Source organism: Oryzias latipes, chromosome 3 (assembly GCF_053564925.1).
Source record: "Oryzias latipes strain Hd-rR chromosome 3, Olatipes_Hd-rR_3.1".
NCBI classification, from domain to species: Eukaryota; Metazoa; Chordata; class Actinopteri; order Beloniformes; family Adrianichthyidae; genus Oryzias; species Oryzias latipes.
Genome location: NC_136239.1, coordinates 28,535,791 through 28,561,813, shown reverse-complemented (window position 1 = coordinate 28,561,813; position 26,023 = coordinate 28,535,791). Strand labels below are relative to the sequence as shown.

The following is a 26,023-nucleotide window of genomic DNA, read 5'->3' as shown; positions in this document are numbered from 1 at the left end:
GAAAAGGATTTAGGAAGGTTCTTTATTGGAATAAATGGATTTATTCTTCAATTTATGTGCATGCATGTTTCATGTCATTTCCAACCTCTTACCAACCTAAATCTATCAAAGACAGTCAGTTTTGACAGACTGTTACAAATGCCAAACCTGGTATTCATTTATTTGTTGAACTCATATTCAAAAAATGCACATTTCATACAACTCAAATGAGGAAATAGAATCCTGCAAACATTAATGCATTTTGGAAACATTTCCTTTGATTTCTGTTGCACTTTATGGTTAGATCCAGGGTCTGAAACCTTGGAACAAGAAAGAACCACTGGATCTGTTTGTTACTAACCAAGAACTGCTAAGCCCCTCCTCACCATTTAGAGAAAATCAAAACATTTTAGTACAAGATAAGAAAATGTGCTTTGAACTTATTTTCATAAAAAACTGCTCTGAAAGTAGGTTGAACCTTCCATTAACCTTTAGTTCAGTTGTTTTGGAGGACAGCTAATTTACTGTCAAGTAGTAAAAACTAAAACAAACAAAAAAACATTTCTTTTTACTAATATGAGATCGTCTCAGTTTAAAATCTAAACACGCATTACAAAACCTAACTAAATACTATTTAATCTACAAACCCATTGCATTTCAAATTATTATCTTTTTTTGTGCCACATGTGGCTCCAAAGCCCCAGGTTGCAGATCTTTGAGTTGGACCCTTATATGTTTTTGGAAAAATTCTGTTATTCAGTAAATTATGTTTGTTTTTTTACGTCTTTGAGGTTTTTCTGTTTCTTCAGGCTTGGTCTCTAAAACCTAAGAGTCAGTTTAAATGAAACATGGTTATTTTGAGAAGCACAGTACAGAATTTAACACTGAAGCCCGTTTTCTTGATGCTGTCCCCTGTGGAGGTTATCGGAGTGGTAACACGTGTTCTCTCTGGCCAACTCTTTCTGTGCAGTTGAGTTACAGCAGCCATATGAGGTGGACTCGCTGGAGTATTTGGAAGCTCTGCAAACAGTGACGGACAAACTGGAGAGCAGAGTTAACTTCTGCAAAGCTCACCTGATGATGATTACCTGCTTTGATGTTTCCTCGAGACATCGATAGACGGAGGGTCACCAGGAGAAGGACCGCTGGGCTCTGTCAGATCTGGGAGTTAAGACACTTTGCCCGATGGCAATCAAACATAAGTAAAATATCTTATTTACAAATGATGGACTTCTAGATTATGGCAGAAGGGTAAATTAAACCCAGATAGAGTAATCTTAAGGTGTTTACCTTAGACATACATTTAGTTTTGGGAAGATTTAAAACCAAACTTTAGATAAAAAATATTAAGTTATTAGAGGATAAATACTTAGCAGACATTTTTTAAATAATAGAAAAGACATAATAGAAAACAGAAGAATCCATTAGATCTTTTTTTATCTGTTACAAAAAGAAATATAAAAAAAATAATCTTTCAAGGCTGTCTTTTCTATATTTATGCCCTATAGGTATTAATTCTAATGATAAGTGTAAAAATGATATTAATATCATCAAACCAGAAAACAAATTGAAATACAAAGATGTATCAGAGTGAGCCGATTCTTACGAATGTAGAAAGGAAATGAGGTAAGAAATTGAAAAAAGGTTTGAAAACAAAAGATGCATGAAAAGAGGAAACCAAACATCCTTTGTTAATGGAAGATTGTTGTAAATACGGAATGCTGACTACAGAATGACATGGTGTTGTTGAGCAGAGACTAAGAGAAAGCAGGAGATCAGTTATATAAGTGCCTTGTGAACATTTCAACAATACTATGAGCAGTTATCTTTGTCTTACATTTTTGTGAAAAGTATGGTGCTAGAATAGAAAAAAGATGAAAGTAAATATCTTACTTAAAGTCATTTTCTTCACGTGATGTTTAATGGTGGTTCAGTCTTTATATGATTAAGAGTAAAAAAAAAATATCTGTTTAAATTTGTGATCATAGGTCCATCTATACAAAACTCAATGTAAAAAAGAGGAAAAAATTGCAAAGTGCCAATGAAAAAAAAAAGTAAAAAGAATTTTTAAGACGGAACGCACAGGAAAAACAGCTATAAAGGCAATTTTTTTTATCTGTTTTTTTTAATAGCATTTCTAATTCTTTTATTTCAAAAATGTGAATTTGGACCTTCTGGTTCTGATAGGACCTTGTGTGGTTTTTTTTTCCTTTCATGCACATGTGATGACTATTTCCCCAAAACAATGGACTGACAGGAATGACAGCAAAATGGTTTTTCTATGATCGAGCATTATGTTGACTGGCTGCCTGATCACAGGTAGATCACCTCATCTTTGTATCTTGTTTTCAATTTTAGAAAGAAATGAAATTTGTTAAGGGTGTGTTTATATAAAAAGAGTCATTTTTTTAGTTCAATGAACAGAAGAAAATTAGAATCAGCATAAAGCAGCATCTCTCCTAATAGACAAAACATTTAAAGAACTAAGAGAGGAGCATTTTCTTTTAAGAATTTTAAATATTGCAATATAAAGAATACTGATCAGTATTAAATGCAGAGATCTCTGTCTAGCTTCATTTGCTTCAAATGGCTGTTTTGAAATACTTTCAAATTTGTTAATACTACTATCTATGGTGCTTGAGATGATTTATTTTAGAGTCTTCTCCGATGTCAGATAGGCACATAAACAGTTCACTAACATTCAAATTCAGAATTTTGTACATGGCTGTTTTTGTGTAATTTCATAGAATAACAGTTGAAAAAGTGGAAAAACGCTGATCTTTGGATTTGACAGAGGTGTTGAGAGGAATGAATTTTTTCCTGCACGAACTCTGTCTCGTTTCACCAGACTGACATCAAAAGTGGTTGTGGGGGGTAAAAAAAGGTATTACAAACCATCTGTTTTGCTGATCTGGAAAGGAAGTAGCCAAGAAACAAGAATCTTTTGTCAAACTGGACTCATCAAATATGGAGGAAGGATTGGAAGAGCAGAAAAAAGCTCAGCGTCCCAGACTGGAATAACAGTTTAATTCATCTCAAGGGAACCAAGTCGTTGGTTTATGTTCATATTTATCTACACCTTATGGTCTTTAAAGTTTACTATGCATAAAAAACAACTGTACATATTTTGCTGAGTCTATGTCATATTTTAATATACATATTGAACATGTACACATATCATACATGTGCTCTTCTTGTTTCGGGGGTTTCATTTGCTGTTGTTGCTGTCCTGGTTGGTTTTAATGAGAATGGGTTTGTTAAACATTCATGTGGTTTATCTAAGCAAGTCATGTTATTTATTTTCTTTAGACTAAAATGCATGCATGAATAAGAAAAAAAAGATTTTGCAAAATGTACATCTGCTTCAACAAATTTGAATTTGAACATGGCCAGATGTCATTTTTCTAGTGGTACATTTGATATACAAAAAAAAAAGTGTTTTCAGACTGAGCGAGTATCTAGTAATGCCTGCAGTTTCAAAAAGTGCACATTTCTATTAAACCTCTTGAATTTCCATCTGGTGGCCCTTTCCAATCTCAGCGTGACTACTGGATCAGAGATAATATTTAATAAAAAAAATAAAAATACAATTTCCAACAGTACATTTCAAACTAAATTAGAGTAATGGATATTAAAAAGATGACTAAGTCTTAGTCATCTTTTCCTCAAAGTAGCATTTTGGTATCAGTCTTAACATCAGTCTTGTAAAGTTAACGCTTATTTTGGAAACCCAAACCTCTGGATAAGTATAAAGCTCGCACATGGTGATGCAGAGTGGGGGATTTTTTTGTTCTGACATGTCACTGCCAGTCTTTTGTCTTATTGCTTTATAACTCCAGCAATAATTATAAGTCACACAAGGTGTCGGCGTCTTTGTGATTATTGTACCAGGCCAATCTAAGAAACCCATGTAACGCATGTGGAATGTTTTAAAGCCAAATACTGTCAGTGAAGAGAGGCTGCAGAGCAAACACAGACATGTTTTGACTAAGTAACGTTAGGTAAAATGTTTTGCAGAAATATTCAGGAATGACAAAATCTGGACCTCCATAGATTGTATTGTGACGTCTTGGGGATTGTGTGACAGTCTATGACAAACCCCATTTAGCCAAAAAAAGATGTGGTGAAGGTGTGGGGGATTTGATCTTTCAAAATCTGTTAAATGATGTACTGTTAACGAGTACTCTTGAGAATTTTTATGTGACAACAGAGAAAATAAGATGCCATGAGGTTGAATTTTGTCTAAATTTTTGTTCCCGCGTTGATTACGATCACGCTGTTTATGATTTCTTCACTGGTTTTGCAAAATGTGCTCTGAAACTGGTGTTGATGAAAACTGAGATGGAGGGATGTAAATAAAGGAATGTATTGAAAATTTAACATCTGCTTCTTCTTTCTTTGCAAACTGTTTAGAGAACAAAGCACCAGCTGTTGTTTGGCTGTGTTGTCCCAGCTCTAAATCTCTATGTTCTGTAGTCCCACTCAAACACAAAGAAGTTCTCTACAAAAATGAGTTGCAGAAAGGATCTTGGATTGTTGCATGTGGCCCTTTTACAAACCTCCCAGCAGCTTTTTTCTGTGACATCTTGAATTGATGATCATTCTTGTGCAGCAAAGAAATGCAAATACATGGAAAGTGAGAAGAGTGTGAAGAGGATCCGAGAAAACTGAGAAAAACCCAACAGTTTCAAAATATTAGATTTACTGGAAAGAAAGGAAAGGAATATGAGGCTTGAATAACCAAGAGCATTAAAAAGATATTCCATAAATCTCAGGTTGTAAATTTGTTTTGGTAATTGCAGTGCAGAAGACAACCTGTAGGTCATTTTAAATATACATCATGCGGTCATTGCTTACATGATTCATGTGGGGTTTTTGCATATCTGCAAAACTCCCTCAGGTCTACTTCATGCAGGTGGAGTTTAATTTTCCGCTCATAATGTGGAGACCAACTTAAATTTCAAGCAACTGGATTATGGCTGCAGACAGGAGCCATGTGGAGAGGTTTGAGATAATATTTCATAAATGCTGCCTGTACAGAGGCTTCACTAGTATTTTGTGAATTTAATCTAGGTAGAAGTGTTATATAAAGCTTTTAAGCAATTATCTCCACAATTTTGTTATTGTAAAAGTAACAAGATGTAGATTTAAATAAATATATATTTCAACTGTTTAAAGGAATTACAGGAACTTTGAGATCTTTCAGCCTCAGGGATGATACATTTATATTAATAGGCTTCATTTAACTTTTTAATATGACTGCAGCAACTCAACATCAACAGGTTCAGAAAAAGCTACAGGAAAATCTTAATGTCATTAAACAGTTAAAACTCGGAAATCTGGGCACAATACGAAATGCTGAGAATTTTATTTTTTGATCTGGCCGTATTTGGAAAGAATAATCCTTAAATTATGAATGAATTTAAAATCTGTTGTGAGACTCCATCAACTTATGAGCCTCGTGATTAGCATTGGAGACGTAACAATTTTAAGAAAGACTCAAAACGTGAAAAAGATTTGACACTTACAATTGCAGTATACTAGAATGTATAAAATTTGAAATTTATGATGAGAAGAGAAAAAATATTGTTATGAGCGGCTTGTATAGATCACCAGGGTAATCCATGAATCAATTAATGGATTTGATTGAAAAAATATATCGTACAAAAACTAACATTTAAAGTGAAAGGGAAACAACAGACACTTCATCATTTACAAAGAATTATGATGAAAGTAAAATGCAATGCACAGCAGTTAAAGGATTCGGTAGCACAAAAGAATTTAGCAATAAATTTAAAAGCAGCATCACTATTTTTTGGACCTGTATTTCCAAGTTTAATGTCTGGAAATCTAACTGCAAAGCAAACTTATAGTAATAAAATAATGACGTTTATTGAAGTTTAGAATAACAGAAAATAAGAAGTTCGTTAAATAATGTAAGGGAACGTCAGAATGAAACTACTCCTTGTTGTTTCTTTAACTCTTCAAAGAGACAACAGGAATCTGCTGTGTAATAGTAAATATAATGCCGTAAAATAAATGATGGAGGTTGGACTTTATGGACTATTTTGTTTCTTTAAGCCAAAACTGTTGGCTATAAATATTTCAATTAATATCATAAATACCTGAAAGAAATGTGTTGTGAAAAAAGAGAATTCTTCTTGAATGCCACTGAAAAGAGAAGAGTTTCCAGCAGGACAGATGGAGGAGTTTGTGTAGTGGCTGTGATGTGTAGGACAAGTTCGCACACACAGGGCCTTAGCCAAACTGCAGAACTTTGGTGCTAACATGTGGATTTTCTGTTCCAAACCCATCCACACTAACAGCAACACACAAACACTCAAATTAAGAAGGAGCACGTGTGTCTGATGGAAATGGAAAACGGGATGATCCGTATTCTATAAATGTGGCTTCAGTAAAACTACAAAACCCACTCAGAGCTGTAGTGTTATCACTCCGCAGGAATCATACGCAGAAGACGGGGAACACATGGACTCCCTCAGGTCAAAGAAAACTTCTGATTTTTATTCAGCTTTCTTTTAATTACCGGTAAACTTTTTTTAGAATAAAAAATATTTCCAAAGGGCAATGCTATTACAATAAAGCTGATTCCATATCTTTTTCTATGGAATGAGCTCTGTTTTCAATACTGTGAGTAAGTGTGTAAGATAAAATGTGAGTATGTGTTCTGTTGAGAAAGCAAGCATGACCTGAATCTATCCATCCTTTTCAAAGAGAATAAACTGTGAGACACATGAACAGGAAGGACATAAGTTTACGAGAGACTGACCATATGAATATACTGACAGCAACTCATGTTAGAAATCTTGAGTGAAAAGAGTTTGAGTTAAACTAGTGACTTTTGATCAAGTGTACACCTGAAGTTTCCAAAAACGGATCTGGACAAAACACATAAAAATTACGAGTGAAGCAGTGTTCAGGAATTTCTTTGCAAAAGAGTTTGAGTTTAATTAGAAAATGTAGACACAAAACTCAGCCATTTAAAAGCTAACATGCACATAAGAACAAGACAGCATCTATATCTAATTAAGTTTAGTTGGATGGTTGCTGAAGATCTATCTCACTACGACATTCCTCCATCTTCATCATCAGGTCAACTATCAGAGGGTGATCTTCGCCATGAGTCAGCTTCAAGATTTTGAAGGCCTGGGAGAAAAGAGAGACAATTTATTGTTACAGCTTAAAGTTGAAAATATAAAAAATAAAAAATAAAACGCTCACATTCTAATATTTAAAAAGAACACTTCCTGCAGCTATTTCAAAGTGAAATGAACTCATAAAACATGAAATTTTTCACTGATGTGATTAAACATAAGATGTGTTTAACTTTGAAATGTTTAATGAAATTATCAGCATTTATTAGTACAATATAAGAACAACAAATGTATTGCAATTTCAGTATTAGTGCTGGATAACAAAGGCAAGATGCTATTTTCAGGCTGTTACAGTCATTTTTATTCTCTACGGGTTTTTTTCCTTTTACCTCTTTGAAGGACTCCAAAGCATCCTCAATGCAGCCCAGGTGATGCTGCAGTTTTCCCACTCTCATCAGCTGGACTCCATGAACAGGGTGAGGATCAGCATAGTACAATCTTATCAAAAGCACACACACACAAAGAAGAATGTACACATTTTAACATAATTATGTATTTCATCCCAAACTTACATACAGGTATCCACAGACACATGGTGGATTCTGAATTTGTAACCAAATGAGATAAAAACAACAATTTATTTAAGAGTTTTATTCCGTTTATATGGTTATCAAATATCTGTTGCAAATTACAATTACAAAAACATTAACCTTAAGTAGTTACATAGACATTAATGATAATACATGATCCATTATAGCTGTTAATGCTAACTTAATAGACCCCTTCTACATTTTTGTCACTAAACTAAAACATGTATTTCATTTTTTTTATTTCACTGCATTTTCTTTCTCTCCAAAACTGTTTTTCAATAGTTTGTTTTTCTATTTTTTCCTTTTAAAATTATTTTCTAAAATGGTCACTTTGCTTGGGAAATGATAGTTAATGAAATAAAGATTGATATAAACCATGAATTCTGTTTTCTCAAACTTTGTTTTTCTTTGGTTTAAAAAATTCCCTTCAACAAAAGTTCCGTCCTGAAAGGGAAATATTTCTCAGGTATCATTTATCACTTGATTTAATGGTTGTCAGTTTCAGCAACAAAAAGTGGAGATGTCTGAGATCTAAATCGGTCTCTTTTCAACAGGATGCTTAGAGGGAGTTCCAAAAGGGAAGATCTCTGAGGAGTTGCAACTTGTAGAACAACAGGGGCTTTATATTCCAGCCCCTGAGGATGCTGATTAATGAGTAGATATAAGGAAACATAAGAACTTTTTCCCCCTATGGTGGTGTAAAAAATGCAAATTCAACAGACTGTCGACTTTTTTATTCATCTTTTCTTCACTGATCAAAGGTTAACTTCTCACTTGTTACACTTACTTTTAACATGTTCCTATTGTCACTTTCTAACCTGCTTACTGGAAGTAAGACTTTCTATGGATGTTTGGGTACCGCTAACCTTTCATTCTCCCTTTGTCTTCCACTCTGCTGTTTTTCTTCCTGCTTCTTTTCATTAGAGAGAACCGTAATCTCCAAGAACAGCAACAAAATAGCAAGCTGGCATCATAAAAATGTCCCTCATTGTGACTTAAATGTAGTTCAATTTGCAAAGGACAAAAGGAATTTCTAGCTTAAAACCTAAAAACTATTTTTCGTCTTAAAAGGCACAAACAGTTCATCTTTATTTCAAATCTTCTCTCTCATAAATAAAGTTTCCTTTGTGAGATAATTACAGTGTTTTTGAATGAAAGTGAATATCATAAAGCAGCTTTTTTGCACACGGCTAATTGCCTATTTGTCCAGATCTTGGAGCCTGACAAATACACAAACTAACAACCAATTAAGGAGGTTGGCTGCAATTTATTGGTTAAAATGAAATTACTTTGCAGCAAGTGTTCAGAATAAACTAACACCATTAGCCCTTCATGAATAACAACAAGTAGAAATATTGATTTAATTATTGAGGTAGGGATTCAGGTCACTGTGACATAAAAAACCTCAAAAAACCACATTCCAATTATTTTTCTTTATAGAACCACAAGGCAATTAAAATAATTTCATTAAGTTGCTTATTTTAACCCGTAAATTCTTCTCCCATGAGATGGAAGAGAAGCAAAAATATGATCTTATGGTTGTACACAGCTCTTTAGAAGGTCATGGTTTTTCAAACAACATTAAACAGAAGGGCAGGAGAGATAAATAAACGTTCTCAATTCACTTTGTGAAAAAGTGCTGCAGCCTTTTCAGGCAAATGCTGTGGAACTAATGAAGCACTTGTCTGGCACAGCAAAGACATACCGACCTACTACTTTATTTTCTTACCAGTGAGAAAAATAATGGGGAAGGATATAAAAAAAGTTCATGTTTTAAGGGTATGTATTTTATTTAGCATTCAAAACACAATCTTACAAGGATTTTTCTCCTCATAACTCTTTTGCTGTATTCAGCACATTTTAAAAGGGCATTCAAATTTCAGAATTACTTTTCTAAGTGAAGAAAATAACCTGGCTAAGTCAGCCTTTGCTCTATTACTTTGCTACTAACAAGAAGTGATCAAAGATGTCCACGTAAATGAATTATTTATGGACTTCATAGGATGGGTTTTGGAAAAAATAAATTGGAAAAAAAATCAAATTCAGCTTTAACTCACAGAAAGCACCAGAGTTTATCTCAAAACCTTGACTTTGATTTGTGTAGGAGGAGGAGAATTAAAATTTGTCTGAACGGAGAATGCAACTTTTGATGTTTCTGCAGCTCCCTTTCAAAATTTCCAATCATAAAGTTCTTTACAGACTGAAGGTGGCAGAAGCAGTGCTGCCATCCAAAATCCATTTATTTCAATGCAGAAGTTGAAAGGAAAATTGTCTGAATGAAAACTGGATTAATCCAGTTTGAATTCCTCAGCTGCTTCTTTAACTGAGGTCTACTGTACCCACAATCCTCTTTGATACTCTCAGTTTTTTCCCTCAGTGACAGGACCTGTGCTACTGTTTGCTTTTTAGTTTAGGACCTTTACTTAAATTTAAATGTCTTGCCTGCTAATATTCCACAATCATCATTTAAAAGGTGATTTACTGGGCTGCAAAGAAAAGAGACATGGCTCTAGAACAAAAAGCCCCATGAAACAGTGCAAAAACCTTACATTTACAACCTCAATGCCGTATTTCATTAAACACAAGTTTTTTTTTTTTCATGACTACTTCTGATAATCCTTGCATTATGTCACGATGAGATGACATTATTTATAAATAAAGCTTAGGTACCAACAAACACATTCTGATTCAAGTTACACGGCGGTGCGAACTCATCGGTGGCCCTTTGATTACTAAACATTATAATCAGTCAAAGCAGTCCAACCGAACCTCAAGCATTCCTTTGTGGCTCAATTGTTCCTGCCTCATGGTTCAGTTAGCTGAAAAAACAGTGCTTTATATATTTATATATCATCTCATTCTGCTGACATTTGGGACACGAAAACAACATAAAGTTGTGAATGTAACTTTGAAAAAAAAATCAAAAACAAACTTATTGTATTCAAACATGGTGGTGGGATATTAATGACATGGGGTTTTATTGTTTCTGGAATATTAACCTATTTAAATGCCTTTTATTAAGAAAAAACAACAACAACAAAACAAAAGCATAATATAATTTACAAAAATAGTAAATGGTTCCAAAAGTTATACTACAAATATGTTTTAGCATCCTTTAAATAATGTCAGGGTTCAGAGTTCAACTAAAAGATTTGCAGAGAGAGTTGAAAGTAAATTCCCACGCTTATTCTACATGATCTGTTGCAATTTACCGAGGAAAAAGTTATGTAATCAAATGCAAAAGGTTGTTGTCCCAAAGTCAAAAAGACTAGTTTTGGTCAGCATATTTTGATATGAATCATATGAATACATTTTTATTTTTAAAACTAATAATAACTTTTATTACTACAGAGCCTGCGTCTTGACAGTAAAAAAATAGAATATTTATTACAGGTTTTTTTAATCGAAAAAAAAGTTTTTTTTTAATCATAATGTGTTAAACATCATGACTCCAACTTCTACTAGACCTTCACTGCTTCATTAAATATAAATTTTTATACATGATGCGCTGGTACAATAAAACTCTACAAAGTAGGCTATACCTTTTCATTATATAGTTACACAATGTACTGAGATTCTCAAAGCTGCATAGCCTTTATAAAAACGTTTATCGTTAATTCACAATAGCATGTCAACAGTGATAAATCATTGCTTATTTATTAGGAGAAACTGAGTAGTATGATTCTGTTTTACTGTTGCAGAAACATATTTTAAGCATAACTTTGTCATGTTTATACAAGTGTCGATTGCTTATTAATGTGTTTTTACCTTTACAGGTAAGAAGGAGCATGGGTTCACATTTTCAGGGATTCTTGTGCGTATCTGATTAACGTGGAGCATGGAGGTGTTCAATGAGCCAGGCCTGTGCAGCCTGCAGCACACATGCATTATGTGTGGGGAATAACCTCTTTATAGATCTCAAATGAAAGCCAAAAAAAGAGAGTGAGAGAAGAAAGGAATACAGAATGAGGGAAAGGACAGGAGTGGGAGAGATATCGGGAACTCCTGCAGCTATCCGTCTTGCCTGCTGAGGAGCCCAGAGGAAGATAGGAGATGAATATTGAGGATCCTCCTTCGACTTTTCTCTTCAGAAAGTTTACACTCTTTCAGATTCATTATTTCCTTTCATTGAACCGTTTCTCTGGCATGACTGTTCCTTGCATTTTCTGGTTCTGTCAAATAAATGTTGAAGATGTTTTTATTCCAGTAAAAAGGAAATTTCCAAGTTTGAAATTACTTTTCTTTTGGATTTGATTGAAAAGAAAAGTGAACATTCAAGAAACTTAAAAGGGCAGACCAGAAAGAAACCTCAATGGTGTGTTGTTATTGCTGCCAATAACAACATGAAACTAATGGAATTTGAAAAATATATATTTTTTCAAAATCATTGATTACAAAGTCTAGAAAAAAAGTGTAGTAAAATAATGCAATAAAAGCAGATGAAGTATTTACAAAAATTGACTCGTTTACTGATTCTTGATGATTTGCATATAGTCCTTAATCTTTCTAGATGATGTTTTTTTACACACCCAACAGTTCCGTAGTTTAACCGGCCATCCCCTCAGAAAATAGATCAAAGTGTTATTAAACTATTCAGGATAATCCATACTTCAGAGGAAGATGGAAGAAGACAGCAAGGTTACAAGCGGAATATTCACTGTATAAGAATCAGCTAAAAGATTGATGCTTAGTCTTCACTTTAATCTAATCTCTTTAAAAAGAGCAAGTGAGGCTCAGAAAAAACCAGCAGCAGTGATGACATTAAGTTCAAAGAAGCAGACCCTCTCAGTATGCCTCCGCTCACTTTGGTCTGTTCTTCCTTGACAAGAGATTTTCAGAGATCCCCCCTCCTTCTCATCACCATTCCTCTGGTTCTTTCTGCTGCTCCAACACTAGTTATTTATTTATAAGTTGTGTTGTCGTTTCCCTCCGGTGGTTATGTTAGTGCTGGTGTGTGTGAGAGTACGGCTGTGCCACTGGAGCTTTGCCCTTTACACAAGATCAATTAGTTTCACGCGCACACTTACACAAAAACCATGCAGCAGCTGTATAATGTTGAGGCTGAGGGAGCCGTACTGCAGTAAAAACTGAGCAGAGGTGTGTGTGGGGGTTGGACAGAGCAAACAAGATACAACTGATGTAATTTATCATAATCTGAGACACAACCTTTAAAAGTGCTGGGTTTATTTGAATTCCCTTAAAGCCTTAAGTCAGTAAGATATTATAGACATGGGTTTCTCATTAGATTATTTTGTTTATTTTCTACAAACATCTTTCATAAATTTGAGTTTATTTTCTACATGCATTTTTAAAATACACTACTTTTAGACACACGTTTGCGTATCCCACCCCTTTTTTATTAACAAAGACTTTCCAACATGGTAGAGGAGTGAGGAGCCCAGACAAAATAAAACCATCATCAATTATACATGATGTGTTGAGCACTGGCATCATCCACCTATAGCTCTATTATGAGCTGCCGTTGTAATTTATGATCTCTGCCAGGAAAACATTCCAGGGTTTGGACCAGCATGGATGCTGAAGGTAATCTGTAGTGTGAGCTGATGTCCTGGAAGAATGTCTGCAGAGGATGCAGCACTTCATGCTGTTTAACGGCTATTTGACGTAATCATATGCATTTGCACTAGCATGTACTTTGCATTAGCTAACAAAAGCTTATATTTATTGTTTCAGATGATGTTTCGCCTATTTTAGGACTGGGTTGGTACGATTGGGTAAAACTAACTAATGCAACCAGAAGAAAATCCCTCACCTCATGTTGCCTATTTTTTAATTGATCTATTTTTCTTAAGTGCCGGCCACCATCTCCGTCACATGCAAAAACCTAAAAAAAAAATATTACCTTAGCTATGTTGTAGTTTTTTCAAATTTAGGGAAAACTATTTCATTCCAGCTCTTGTTAGGCATCATTACAGTGTTAATTATGTTCATCTCCAATTTTATGTATACATAGAAAAGCATTGAGATAAATCTAAATGCTGTTCAAGAACCGTGTGCTTCACAGCAACAAACTCAATTTTAATGCATTTTGATTATTTTAAGAAGGTTCTGTTACCACACAGCACAGCAGACACAATTACAAATTTCACAATGTGAATGTTAAGACAGGGGATGTGTGCTGCTCTACTGCCCAGGCTGAGATCAGAAGAACTGCACTAAAATTAAAATACAGTAGGTTTTAGGGGTTTTCGAGGGTAAACAACTTGGAACATTGGGGTTTTCCTCCTATAAACCATGTTTGAGGTACATATTTGACATCATAGCATGATAGTTAGCTCAAAAAGCAAAACAACCATCATAAATCTACTGCCAATCTTAACTAAAGCTGCTTCACTTTACTGCAGTTCATATTTATTAAACCTTGGTATCTAAATATTTGAAGTGAAGTGAGCAAGATAAAAGTTAGATAAAAGTATTAATTGCTTTTCTGAGGAACATACAAACAAAGAGAGCCTAACCTGTAAGATGGAAGGGTCTTGAGCCCAAATGACAACGCCTCCTCCCATCGCCCCAGATGAACAGAAGCATCCAAAGCCATATCAGTAATCTTGAGCTTATAGAGATTTTCATCGGGAACTTCCTCACCAGCAGATGTAAGCAGATTGCTGCAACTCTCTAAAAGTTCCAGCCAATCTAAGGAAGTAATTAAGGAATTTGACATCAATGAGTGTTCATAAAGAAGGCGGATGCTCTAAAGTCCTAAATTTTGTTTTAACAATTTGTTTAAGAAAATTAAGCCAAAAATTCAAATTCAGGTCAGTAAAATTACTGATTAAATGCTTCAAATTATTTCAACATCTAAATCTAAATTTAAAACTTTCAAGATCACCAACAAAATGCAAAGATAAAATTATTTTTTATAGTCTTTAAGAGCGATAAAGGATGCTGGACTCTAACTGCAGTCCTTCCAGCCTTGGTAGGGCTTCCTTTAGCTGGCGCCAGGCTGCTTCCCTCCCTGACAGCATGACTCCATCCTGCACAAAGAGGTGAAACAGAAAAAAAAGTCAACTGTTGCCATGACAACTTTATGCCACAGTCCTGCGGCCTGACATCATCCGTATCAATTGAAAAAAAGATTAAAGAGACAAAGAAGCGTATCACAAAGTGCGTTTCTGTGTTTGCGGATTAAAGGTTGGTTAAATAAATTGATGCCTTTGTTTCCAGAGGACCACCTGAGAGCTCACTCTTGGCTTATCTCGCACTCACACAAAGCCCTCAACCAGTGCAGTGTTTTAGGGGAGTTGCTGTGTTGTAGAGTAGTGTCGTCTACACTTTAGAATAGAGAGATCAAAGCCAGAAGTCGAGGTGATGGCAAAGACAAAAAGATGAGAGGACAGAAAACATTGAAGCTGGAGCACAGACGGGAGCAGGAGGGACGAGCTGGTTGAGATGGATGGAAAAGAAAACTGCAGCTGAAAGACGAGATAATTTTTCTCATTTTTCAGTAGGTGGTCAGACCAACAGAAGGAGGATGTGAAGAGGTGGAGCGTGACAGAGTGACAGAGAGGAGAGGAGCAAGAGAGGGAAAGAGGAGGACAGGAGAGGGAACACGGAGACGCGTTATGCACCGACACGCTGTCTGCACAGCACAACACAAGTAGGGGCAAGTTTGTGCGCCTGAAAAGTGTGCGACAACAAGAAAAAGAAGAGAGCTCGACTCTGCTCAGCTGTCAAGAATAATTTATAAAGACTGCAAGAATCAAGTAAATCTGTATCAGCTTCGGTTCAATTCTTTTTGTTATTTGGGAACAGAAAAACAAGGAGGATGAAAATTAATAAAAAGGATATAAACATTATTAATGCAGTGATAATGAGGTTGTCATGGTTCAGCAACTAAATAAGCATCGAGAAGTAATAAAAACGTTTTTTCACAGTGAAAGAAAAAGAATATGTCAATACTTTTGGTTTTAAACAATTATTTCTGAATTAAACAAACTTTTTTAAATTTCAGTCATAAAGCTGTATTAGTACAGTTTTTGTCATTTTCTTTTTTACGATAACTTGCTATAACTACTTCTGACCTGTTCCTTTGAGCTGCAGCGTTGGCAGTGGCAGGTGAAATGATACTGCTCCTCCAGCTGCTTCTGCCGATCTTCAGTCAAAGACAATGTCTCAATATAACTTATCCTTAGCTGGACACAAAGAGATCATTAGATCAGTGTTGGCATGAATGCATTTATTCACATTTCTTACAGCGCAGTACAACAACTTTAGCAGGAGCAAATATTTGCAGCAGAACTATGGTTAAGTGAGTGTGAAAGAAATTATGCTGCGTTAGGCGTGTGTGGGAGTGCTGGTGTGTCTCCGTACAGATGGCGTTGATGCATCTCATTACATAGAGTCACGAGAAAGAGAAAAAAAACCACCTCTAAGTCAGGAGATTTCAACTTGCATGTGCTGCTTGTGATATTTCACTAGGCTGCAGGTTTTTAATAAAACAGCAATTTTACTATGAATCCATCAAAAAGTGGTAATTAATTGAGCAGTGAAATTTATTTGACAGCAGCCGCGCTTGTTACTTTCAGATTTTGCAAGTAAGTTATGACAAAAGCCATTAATAACGAATAAACAATAAATGAGAACGGCTTCCATTGATGTGATTTGTGTTGTTACTGCTGTAAAAATGCAGTACTTTTTTTTCACCATACCTCCTCTCCTGGGTTAATATCCTGCACAGCTCTGAGCTGCAGTTCTGTCCCATTAAAGACCATCACGCAGTTGGGCCGGCAGTCGTGGTTCAACAGAGATAAACTAAAGTCAAAAGAATGAGAAGCAGAGAATGGGATGACAAAAATGAAGTACAAAAAGAGAGAAAAAAGGAGATAGAAAGAAAAAAGCAAATGTATCTAGATAGCTTTTATTTTTTCTACGATATTCAAACTTTTTTTTACATGGGTGTAATTAAATTTATATGGAGCAGGTTGACAGTAGCAAAACTTGAGCAAATGTACTATTAATAAAGGGAAATAGATTTCTATCAAATTTACTTACTACTCACTGTATCTTTTGAACCATAAGGCACAGTTTTACACTTTATTACTTACCTACTTATTTACTTCACAGTTACTTAAAAAAAACCTTTATTTTTCTTTAACCATAGAACCACAATGGCGGAGCAAAAGAGCCACATGCGACTCCGGTGCCTCATGTTTCAGACCCCTAGTTTAACTAAACTAAGTGGTAATCTAACATAGACATGGAACAAACCCAACAAACAAAGCAGAGCACTGTCACTGTTGAAAATCCTGAATTTACTTTATGGTAATTCTGTTCACCATGACTCCCATGTTGACAATGTAACTGCAAGTAAAGACCTCCCCCTCACATAAAGTCATAGAACATCTCTGCACACATGAGCGGTAAAACCTGAAGAGGTTCTTGTGTGTTTGTACAGCTCTCTCCATTACCGCAGCTAACAATGACAGTATTCAGCATAATAGTGATTGAATGAGATAAAGTATGTGTGTTCAGTGTGCATGAAACCACCAGCTACCCTCTTTCGGCTTTGCACGAACAGTGGAGGAGTTGCTGGTTGAATAAAAACTAGACATCAAGTCCTCCAAAAGAAGCTTTTATCAGATAGAGAGCTGCTCGTTAGCATACTAATTAGAATAATTAAGCAAACATCATCTCACATTGAAGGCAAATGTAAGAAAAATGTGCTGCTCCTGCTGCAGCAGGATGAAAAGATGCCATTAGGACAAAATTGAAATTTACTAAATATAAAAATATTCAATATCTAACCTCTTTGATTCTAAACTCAGTTTTTCGAGTTGAACAAGAATCCTTAAAGTGCAGGAGCTGCACGACTAATCACCCCTGCTTTCTAATACAGAACATGTTCCTGATTTCTCCTTGAAGTCCCACTGCAATCATCTTTTGATCTATTTTAAAAGCGTTCCTAGTGGTCTTGTAACTATGATTGTGCCTTTTTTTAGCCAAAATAAAAAAGAAAACGTGTTGTTTTCTAGGACATAGTTCCTGCGGAGCGTCAGTAGTTCATTAGAACTGTAACTCTGAGTTGGGGGCAGAAGTAAGCCTGCGCTTATTTCCCACCATCCACTTGTTACACACTCTCCTGCTAGCTTACAGCCCCTCCTTACCCCAACACAACATTAGCGGTGCAACAAATATGGCGAGCAATGTCGGAGCAATCCGGCTGTACAGTTTTGAGCTGTAGATAAGGAAAATTGAGATTACATGAATCTATGTGTCTGCAAGTGTGTCCATCAGAATGGAGCTCGTGACCTGCCAACTGCAGCACCTACATCAGCTACAAGCATTTTCAAACTGAATTTTTTTCTGTTCGCTCCTGATTCACAACAATTTGAATAAAGAAATAAATTAGAAATTGTCTTTATATATGTCCTCCATCATCAGAAAAATGCCACAAGAACATGTTAAAAACACCAAGAACACGATTTTCATCAGAGTGGATCTTTAAAAAAATGTTTTAGTATATTAGTACATTACTATAAAGGTGGTGAAGATGTGGATGCAGCTTCATGACTTTCTGTTACTGTGAGGCTAAATTAAGATTAAAAATGATAACAAAAAGTGAATAAATGTCTGTTAACATCTGAGCCAATCAGTTATCCACAAATCCATATCATTTAGGCCATTTAGCTGAGGTGGAGAATGACATGCAGAGAGTGGATATCAGAGGAGGGGATGACAAAAGTAAAAGAAAAAAAAGGAGTGTTAACTAAAAGGTAAAAAACTGCATTTCATAAACTGAGCTGAGGTTTAGCCTCAACCAAATATCCCCCTCTATTCAAAAAACCCATGGTTGCTAGGCAACCCAAAATAAGAATAGGCAGGGGACCATCCTGCGAGTGAGCCTTTCATTTATGGGTGAATTGCAGCCCAAATGCATGGTTTGGCTGAGCTTTGGTAATACTGCTGTGACCATCTGACATCTCCATACTCGCCAGATAAACTGGCTGGGATACCTGCATGTGTTTGTGTATGTGTTAAGATATCTGTGTCTCTATGTGTGACAGGACAGACAGTGTGTTGGACAAAAAGCCAAATCCACGCCCTTTCACACAGGACACAACTTACTTATCCAGTTTGTGGAAAAAGACAACATTTCATGATATCCATCCTGAATCTCCAGGAGTGAGATTTCTCAGAGCTCTCTCGCTTCTGTCTACGCCAAGCAGCATTTTCATATTCCGGCAACATTCATTACCAAGTTTTCGCCTTACGAGAACATTTCACCTCGTCTCTCTTCCCTTCTTCTGTCATACTTCAAAGAGCTGAGAGGAGAAAGCGTGGAGAGCAGGGCCAGCTTTGAAAGTGTGCTGTCAAAGCCATGGTACTGTATCTCCAAGCTGCTTTTTTAATGTTTAAATTAGTGACAGAAGCAATGAGCCCCTTAAAAAATGTATTCAGACATGTGTGCCTCTAAGTGTTTTTTTCGTGCATGCATGAATGTGAACATGCGTGTGTTACCTTGGATACAGCCCCACTCCTATCTCCTGTAGCTCCCCATCACTGATGGTGAAACAATTACACGTCACCTTTAGAATGAAAGAGTAAAAAAAAAAAGACAAATGAGTAAGTATGTACCGGTAGTTGTTTATTAAATTACCTCAGAGATCTAAAAACATCTTGTTTTGTCAGCAGAGAACATTGTCTAATTTTTCTGAAAACCCGTTAAACCCCATGCAGGGGCACTTACATGTTATATGGCATGCCAAGAATCACAAAGTGGGTAAAAAACAAACAAACCTTTCAAAATAAAACAAAATGAAACAAAAAAATAAATTTGTAATACAAAAAAACAATTCTTTATATCGTCAGCCTAATAGCAAATCTGCCTAACTCATTTTTTCAGGTTTTTGGAAAAGAAGAAAAAACACCTTTTTTTCACCAAATTGTAAGAACTTTTTATTTATATGTTAATGGTGACTCCCACCAGATGTGTGAACCCGTTTGAAATAAAAAAACAGACAATAGCTATTGCATAACATAGAAAACTGACTTGTGCAAATTTTGCAGGGAACTCAATTTGACTTAGGCAGTTTTTATAATAAAGTAAAAACCATCAAACTTGTTTCTTGCCTTAACATAACCTGGTTATTTAACTATTTCCTTAACCAATGTTAAGACCTAACATTAACTAACGTGAAACGATGTTTCACTTGCCTAACCCAGATTGTTTCATTTGCCTTGGTGAGGCAGGTTGTTATAGTAGTCATGGACCACTCTTGGTAGTACCAGTTTCATTGACTGGAATTTCCTCAGAGTGAGTGGCAATTGGGTAGGAAAGAGTGGGACCCAGGGGAATGATTCTCTGGGGATGGTCACTCGCTGAAGCAGGCCCTCCCAGTCTGACTCAAACGCTAACTTATAGCGAATCCATCTGCCAAGTACTGGAAAGCCTGAAGGTCATGGACTGTGGGATCACCTGGTTTTCCACCTGGCCGGATGGTTTTGACGTAGGCCCCAGATAACTTCATGAAGTTGTTGTGGTACAACTGGGTGACCTTGTACGGGGATGGGTTCAAACGTGCAGTTTCAAAAATGATGATGTAATCACGCAGAGTGTAAATGTCTTTCCTGATACGGCGTTCAATGCAGCTATGCATGGAGTCACACTTCATTTGTGTGTGCCCTGCAACCAGAAATTTTTGTACAATTGTGACATCATGCTTCATGGCCAGATCAAGGTACGCATTTGCAATGGTGCAACACCGATTCTGATAGCCGCAGCCATCACTCCAGACTATGACTTTTTAATATTTGGGTTGGCCTCTAAAGGGCCGTACACACCGGGACGAATATCGGCGCACGTTATTCGCCAGCGTTTTTCGCCACGTTTTTTGTGTTCACACCCAAGCGATTTTCGCCTAACGATGAGCCGAGTGAACATGCAAATTCATTCCCTGACATTAGATGGCGCTTAACGTAAAACAGAAATACCCCTGTACACAAGGTGGCGCTGCGCAACTTTACCCTCCTTAAAGTCGCTTTTCACTCAGAAGAAGAGAGCAAGTTTACGCGTTTGTCAGAATCATACAAAGAAAACATGAATATTTCAAGCACCAGCAGCTCCAGTTCCAGCGATGAAGAAATTATTGTTCTGTTGAATGATGAAAGACGCCGGAAAAGACGCAGATGTACATCCCATAGTTACGAGAAGAGAAGAACATGGGGAGTTTTATCGACTGGTACATGAGCTGAAAATGTATCATGAGCGTTTTCGGGGATATTTTAGAATGTCCGTCAGTGAGTGCATCTTCTTCGTCTTATTTCTTCGTGGCAGTGTAGATGCTACTTGGCGTATATCTTCTTTGCCGTTATGTATGTGTGCTCAGCAAGACAGTTTTTTGTTTGAGTGCCCCCAAGTTGTGTTTTACTGTAACTTCAGAAGCTCCAGACACGTGTGCAAAAGCTAGTGTGCAAAAGATAGTTTTTGACGCGGCGCGTCAAACCAAAAAAACAAACCCAAGGCGTTTTTTGAAAAATGACGCTTTTACGCGTAGCGTTTTTTGCGTCGGTGTGCACACTCACATTGGTGCCCTTTGTTTAGTCACGAGGCGTTAAACGTCGGCGAATATCGCGCGCGAAATTCGTCCCGGTGTGAACAGGCCTTAAGACTGACTCAAAGTGTTTGAACTGCAGATGGGCAAAAACCTCGCTGCTGAGGGAGCCCTCGTGCTCCTCCCAGGGGTAACAATAGCTATCTTTTTTACCCAGGTTGAAGCAAGTAAAGTTGTGTATCTGCAGTTTAGTTTTATAATACATTGGGCTCGCTTGGGTCTTGGGGCACAAAAGAACACGATGCAGGTCTATTGTCCACACTGAGAGTTTGTCACTGGATTCCTGTTTATCCTTAGCTTTTTCAGCCTGAGCTTCAGCCTTTGATTTCAAATGAGCATTAAGGGTATCCTGATCTACTGCCTTGGCACTAACACATACATCACACTGGTCTTTCCGTGTTATGAACACAGAGTATTTCAACTCACGGAACACTTTGCGGAAATACCCCTCACTCACAACCCGTGCTCCATTCTCACCAACAGCTTTACAGTATTCTTTGTACAGGTCACAAATAACTGTTCCAGGCTCCAGAAAGGAATGAATAACCTTACCTGATGAATCAAAGATAAGATCTAATGCTTCATTTATGCTAAGACGAGCCTTGTTCTTCATAGGGCAGCCATTGTTGTGTAGCGCCAAAACTGCTCAAGTCAATTTGAGATGACTTGAGCACATTTTTATATGGCATCAAAATGCCCAAGTCAATTAGATGACTAAAGCAGATAGTGTTTTTTGAATGATGGAAGCCTTCTGATTGGCTGAGAAAATAGGCAGTTATACAGGGTGGTGCAGCAGTGAAAGGAGAGTAGAGTTAGGCCAATATCTCAATTTGGCAAAAAAATGAGTTAGGCAGAAATGCTATTAGGCTGACGATATTATAAATATTCCTTTAAATAGCAAAAAAAAAAAGATCTTTTTTAATAAATATTATTTTTTATAAAAAATAGTTTTGTAAATTCAAACAAATGTGGAACAAAGAGATTTAACATTCGGTCATTCTACAAATCTTTACAACAGAAAAGAACTAAGAAATAAATAAAATCCATTAACATTTTTGTAAAAAATATATGTATATAAAAAATACATAAAGTGCTCAATGTGGTACAATTAGTTAAGAACACACAGTATATTACTACGTTTTCATTCTATTTTACTTCACAATGAGAATCTCTTTAAGCAAAGTAAAACACACCTTAGGCTGCTCCATTGGCTATTTTCTGTCTAATAAATACTTACTAAATGTTTTTTGAGTAAAATGGGAAGAAGTTAAGATCAAGATTTACTAAACTGGTTATAGTTGAGTCTCTTTCTATATTTTGATCTTTTTTTATCAGTTTATACTCTAAATGTAAGGTATTGTAATTTGAAACAAAACTAAACTCCAGGTAACAGCCGTTTATATTTGCCTTTGCAAAGTTAAATGTGTGCAGCAGAGCTGCAGCACAAAATTACACACATAAAAAGGATCACTTGGGCAAGAAATAAAATATCAGGCTTGAATGTATCATCAATAAGTGGGAAAAATAAAGTTTAAGCTTGAATAGGAAGGCTATATGATTAAAAAACCCTACTTATATAGAAGACTAAAGAAACAACAAAAGTATTAAACTGAATTTAAAAAGCATATTGTTAGCTAAAACTGTGCTTGCCTTCAGAAATTTTAATATTTACCCCAAAACAGAGTGGTTTCACATAGAAATGTATGTCAGATAGAATGTAAACAACACAAATCTCTGCTGCAACAACACACAATTTTAGCCTCAGGCTAGAAACATCGATGAGTTTCTTTAGACCAACAACATGCTTTAAATTTAATTCCTGGATAAGGTCGTCAAAAACAGACACAGATGGTTCAGCGAAAGCCGAAAACCCCAACATTAGTATTCACCAAACGCTCAGTGTTACTAAGAAAAAGAAAAAACCCTGCAATGCACAGAGGAAAGGGCAAAGACCCAGAGTGAGTTGAAGGCAGATGTCTCCATGCGGCTGATATTTGCTGGAGAACCAAAATGTACCCATATGTAATCCACACCAGCATTTTGACCTTTTCTTCTAGAAATATTCAACATATAACACAAAATCTTTGATAAATCAAAAAACAAAACTGTTATTTTAGTATGCTACTCACAAACATTCATTTTCTGTGCCACATAATAGAAAATTTGAGTTTAGAAAAAGAAACCCTTTCTAAAACTGAGGCATGGGAAGTAATTCTAATCTATCATCTAATCTAATCTATCTAATCTAAATTGTTGATGTAGATTATAGATTTTCTTGATCGTAAAGAACATCCCGGTATATTAAAACCCCTTAATGCCTGATTTTCAACTATGAAAAAAGAATTCACTTATGTTTTTGCTTTTAGGTAATTTTGAAGCCGAAGAAGTTTGTCACATAAGTGCGATAACAGGTATTAAAGAATAAAGAAAATTAAGCATAACATTACATTTCTGAGTATTTCTTTATTCTAATAGCTGTGAATCAGGAGCAGAAGAAAGAAAATGCCTTTTCATTTGTTAAATAGAAAATACGAAGGGCAAGCCACAAGCTCCCTGCTCCGCTCTATTCTGATGCATCCTCTTCACGTCTTCGTTTTCCTTGTCTAAGCTGGCATCTGGCTCAAAACTGCACGGCTGAACGGCTCCGATATAATTGGCCATTTTTGTTGTATTGCTAATGTTTGCTTGGGGTTGTAAGATAGCAGGAGAGAGTGTAAAAAAGGGCAGATATTGAATGGAAAATGAGCAGAGGCTTACTTCTGTGCCAACAGTCCCGCTCACAACTAAGAGGCGGATTGCCAACAAACTACTGCCGCTCTGCAGAAATTATGTTCTATAAATCGACACAGGTTTTTTGATTTTGGAAAACTCAAAATAGATCACTAGATGATTTAAGTGTGAATTTAAATTATGGCTGTAATCAGTTCATAGGTTAAGAAAAACAATTCTTTATAGCTACAAGGATTTGGACAGAATAAACACTGTAATAAATGTTCCAATTTCAAACATCTATTTCACCAAAATGTTACAAGAATGAAAAAAAAGACTAGTAAAAATTCAGCTTCCAGCATAATTTCCATAAGATTTACCAAAATACCTCAATTCTGGAGATAAAATGATCATAAATGCACAGTGAAAAGTAAAAAGCAGAAAAGGAGGTGCTGCCTGTAGAAAGCTTGTTTATGCTATTAGTGAATTGTGGAGATGGGATTTGAGGAAGCAGAAACCAGAGTCCCATCATCCTCTAAAGCTTGGTTTACTTGTTTGTCTACTGAAGATAAATTTAAAAAAAAAAAAAGCGTAAATGTGTTTGAGTTTGCTGGAATCGCTTCAATTACTGTCACTCTGGGGAAAAACTACAAAGGCCATCAGAGCAAATCAAAGGCAGCACGTGTGTTGGAGTGAGTTTGGGCTTTTTTTAATGCTTTGATGAAGTATTCATGATCAAATGATGATGCTTTTATCTCGCAATTGACAGTTTGACAAATAGGAAAGAAAACACAAGGTAAACCATCATTGTCACTGACTTTTGACACTGCTGCATGCTCACACGACGCTAGTTAAAACATCTAGAGGAAAATATACACAAATTATGCAGTTCTAAATTTGCTAAATACAGAACATATTCCCATTTAGTTAACAAAAGTAAACATCCGACCCTGCTGACCCCAGGACTTCTCTTTTAACTCTGCAGCCATTCGACCATATCTTAAGTTCAGACATGTCTCCTTGAGATGACATTAACTGGAAAAAAGTCTGACTGCAGCTAATGATCTCGTTTTTTTTAGCAGAAAGAAACCATTTTCTAGGAGAGTCCTAATGAAACCTTCAGACAGGCAGTTTAATCTAAATGTCAAAACAATGCTAGACAGTGGAACTTAAGGTTTTAAAGAACTCTTCGAAAATCGTTCCCAGTACTCTTCTTAATTATCATTACAGTGTTCCCCTGCGTATTCGCGTTTCACGTATTTGCAGATTTCTTTTTCCAATCATGTGACTCCTCTGGTTCACATCACAAAAACTCAAAACCCTTGTATGAGACTTTTATGTCTGTAAAAGGGGCTGCGGGCAGGCACGCCCACATGTTTATTCATTTATTCTACCAGTCTGTTGTGGCCAGCACTCTGTTCTTCTCGGTGGTCTGCTAGGGGGGCAGCATATCTGCTAGGGACAGCAATAGACTGAACAAACTGATCCGAAGAGCTGGCTCTGTAATTGGTTGCAAAATGGACACGTTTGAATCTGTGATGGAGAGGAGGACTTTAAATAAACTGGTATCCATCATGGATAATCCTGAGCATCCTCTCCATCCTGTACTGGACGGTCAGCGGAGCTCCTTCTCCAACAGACTAAGGCAGCTTCGCTGTCACACAAACCGCTTCAGGAGATCTTTCATTCCTCACTCCATTGGACTCTATAACTTGTCACCCATGTGCAATAGATAAAGTCATTTATGGTCCGTCTATTTTCTCTCTCCTGATGTGGCATGGAATACGACTGTGCTAATTCACTGATGTTTCTTTCCGATTGATTGTTTTGGTTCTCTGTCATCTATTGTGTGTAAGTTTGTATCTTGAGCCTAACGCCGACGCTGCAACAACTGAATTTCCCAAGCTGGGATCAATAAAGTATCTTTATCTTTATCTTATCTTATCTTATGTGATAGCCAGTGAGGGCACTGGCCATTCTGAAAAATATATGCTGGCCCCCCAAGTGGCCACCCCTGAAAAAAATTCTACAATTTTATTTTATATCAACATTTGTGTAC

The 26,023-nt window shown here is 36.3% G+C and overlaps 2 protein-coding genes across 5 annotated transcripts in view; one reads left to right on the top strand and one right to left on the bottom strand.

The window, feature by feature from the left end:
- kif26ba (kinesin family member 26Ba) overlaps positions 1–4,359 on the top strand; it is a 97,901-nt gene extending 93,542 nt beyond the window's left edge. The window contains exon 28 of the mRNA XM_011492476.4: positions 950–4,359. Within this exon, the coding sequence (XP_011490778.1) occupies positions 950–1,098 (149 nt within the window). The 3' untranslated portion in view covers positions 1,099–4,359. The remainder of the gene's footprint in view (positions 1–949) is intronic.
- A 2,564-nt stretch (positions 4,360–6,923) lies between these two features.
- Positions 6,924–26,023, bottom strand: part of smyd3 (SET and MYND domain containing 3) — a 56,788-nt gene continuing 37,688 nt past the window's right edge. For all 4 annotated transcript variants that reach the window (XM_078944584.1, XM_078944585.1, XM_078944586.1 and 1 more), the window contains 7 exons: positions 19,163–19,230; positions 16,354–16,456; positions 15,727–15,837; positions 14,592–14,679; positions 14,164–14,338; positions 7,484–7,592; positions 6,924–7,146 (listed from right to left, as the gene is read on the bottom strand). In XM_078944584.1, coding sequence (XP_078800710.1) covers positions 7,033–7,146; positions 7,484–7,592; positions 14,164–14,338; positions 14,592–14,679; positions 15,727–15,837; positions 16,354–16,456; positions 19,163–19,230 — 768 coding nt within the window. In that variant the 3' untranslated portion in view covers positions 6,924–7,032. The remainder of the gene's footprint in view (positions 7,147–7,483; positions 7,593–14,163; positions 14,339–14,591; positions 14,680–15,726; positions 15,838–16,353; positions 16,457–19,162; positions 19,231–26,023) is intronic.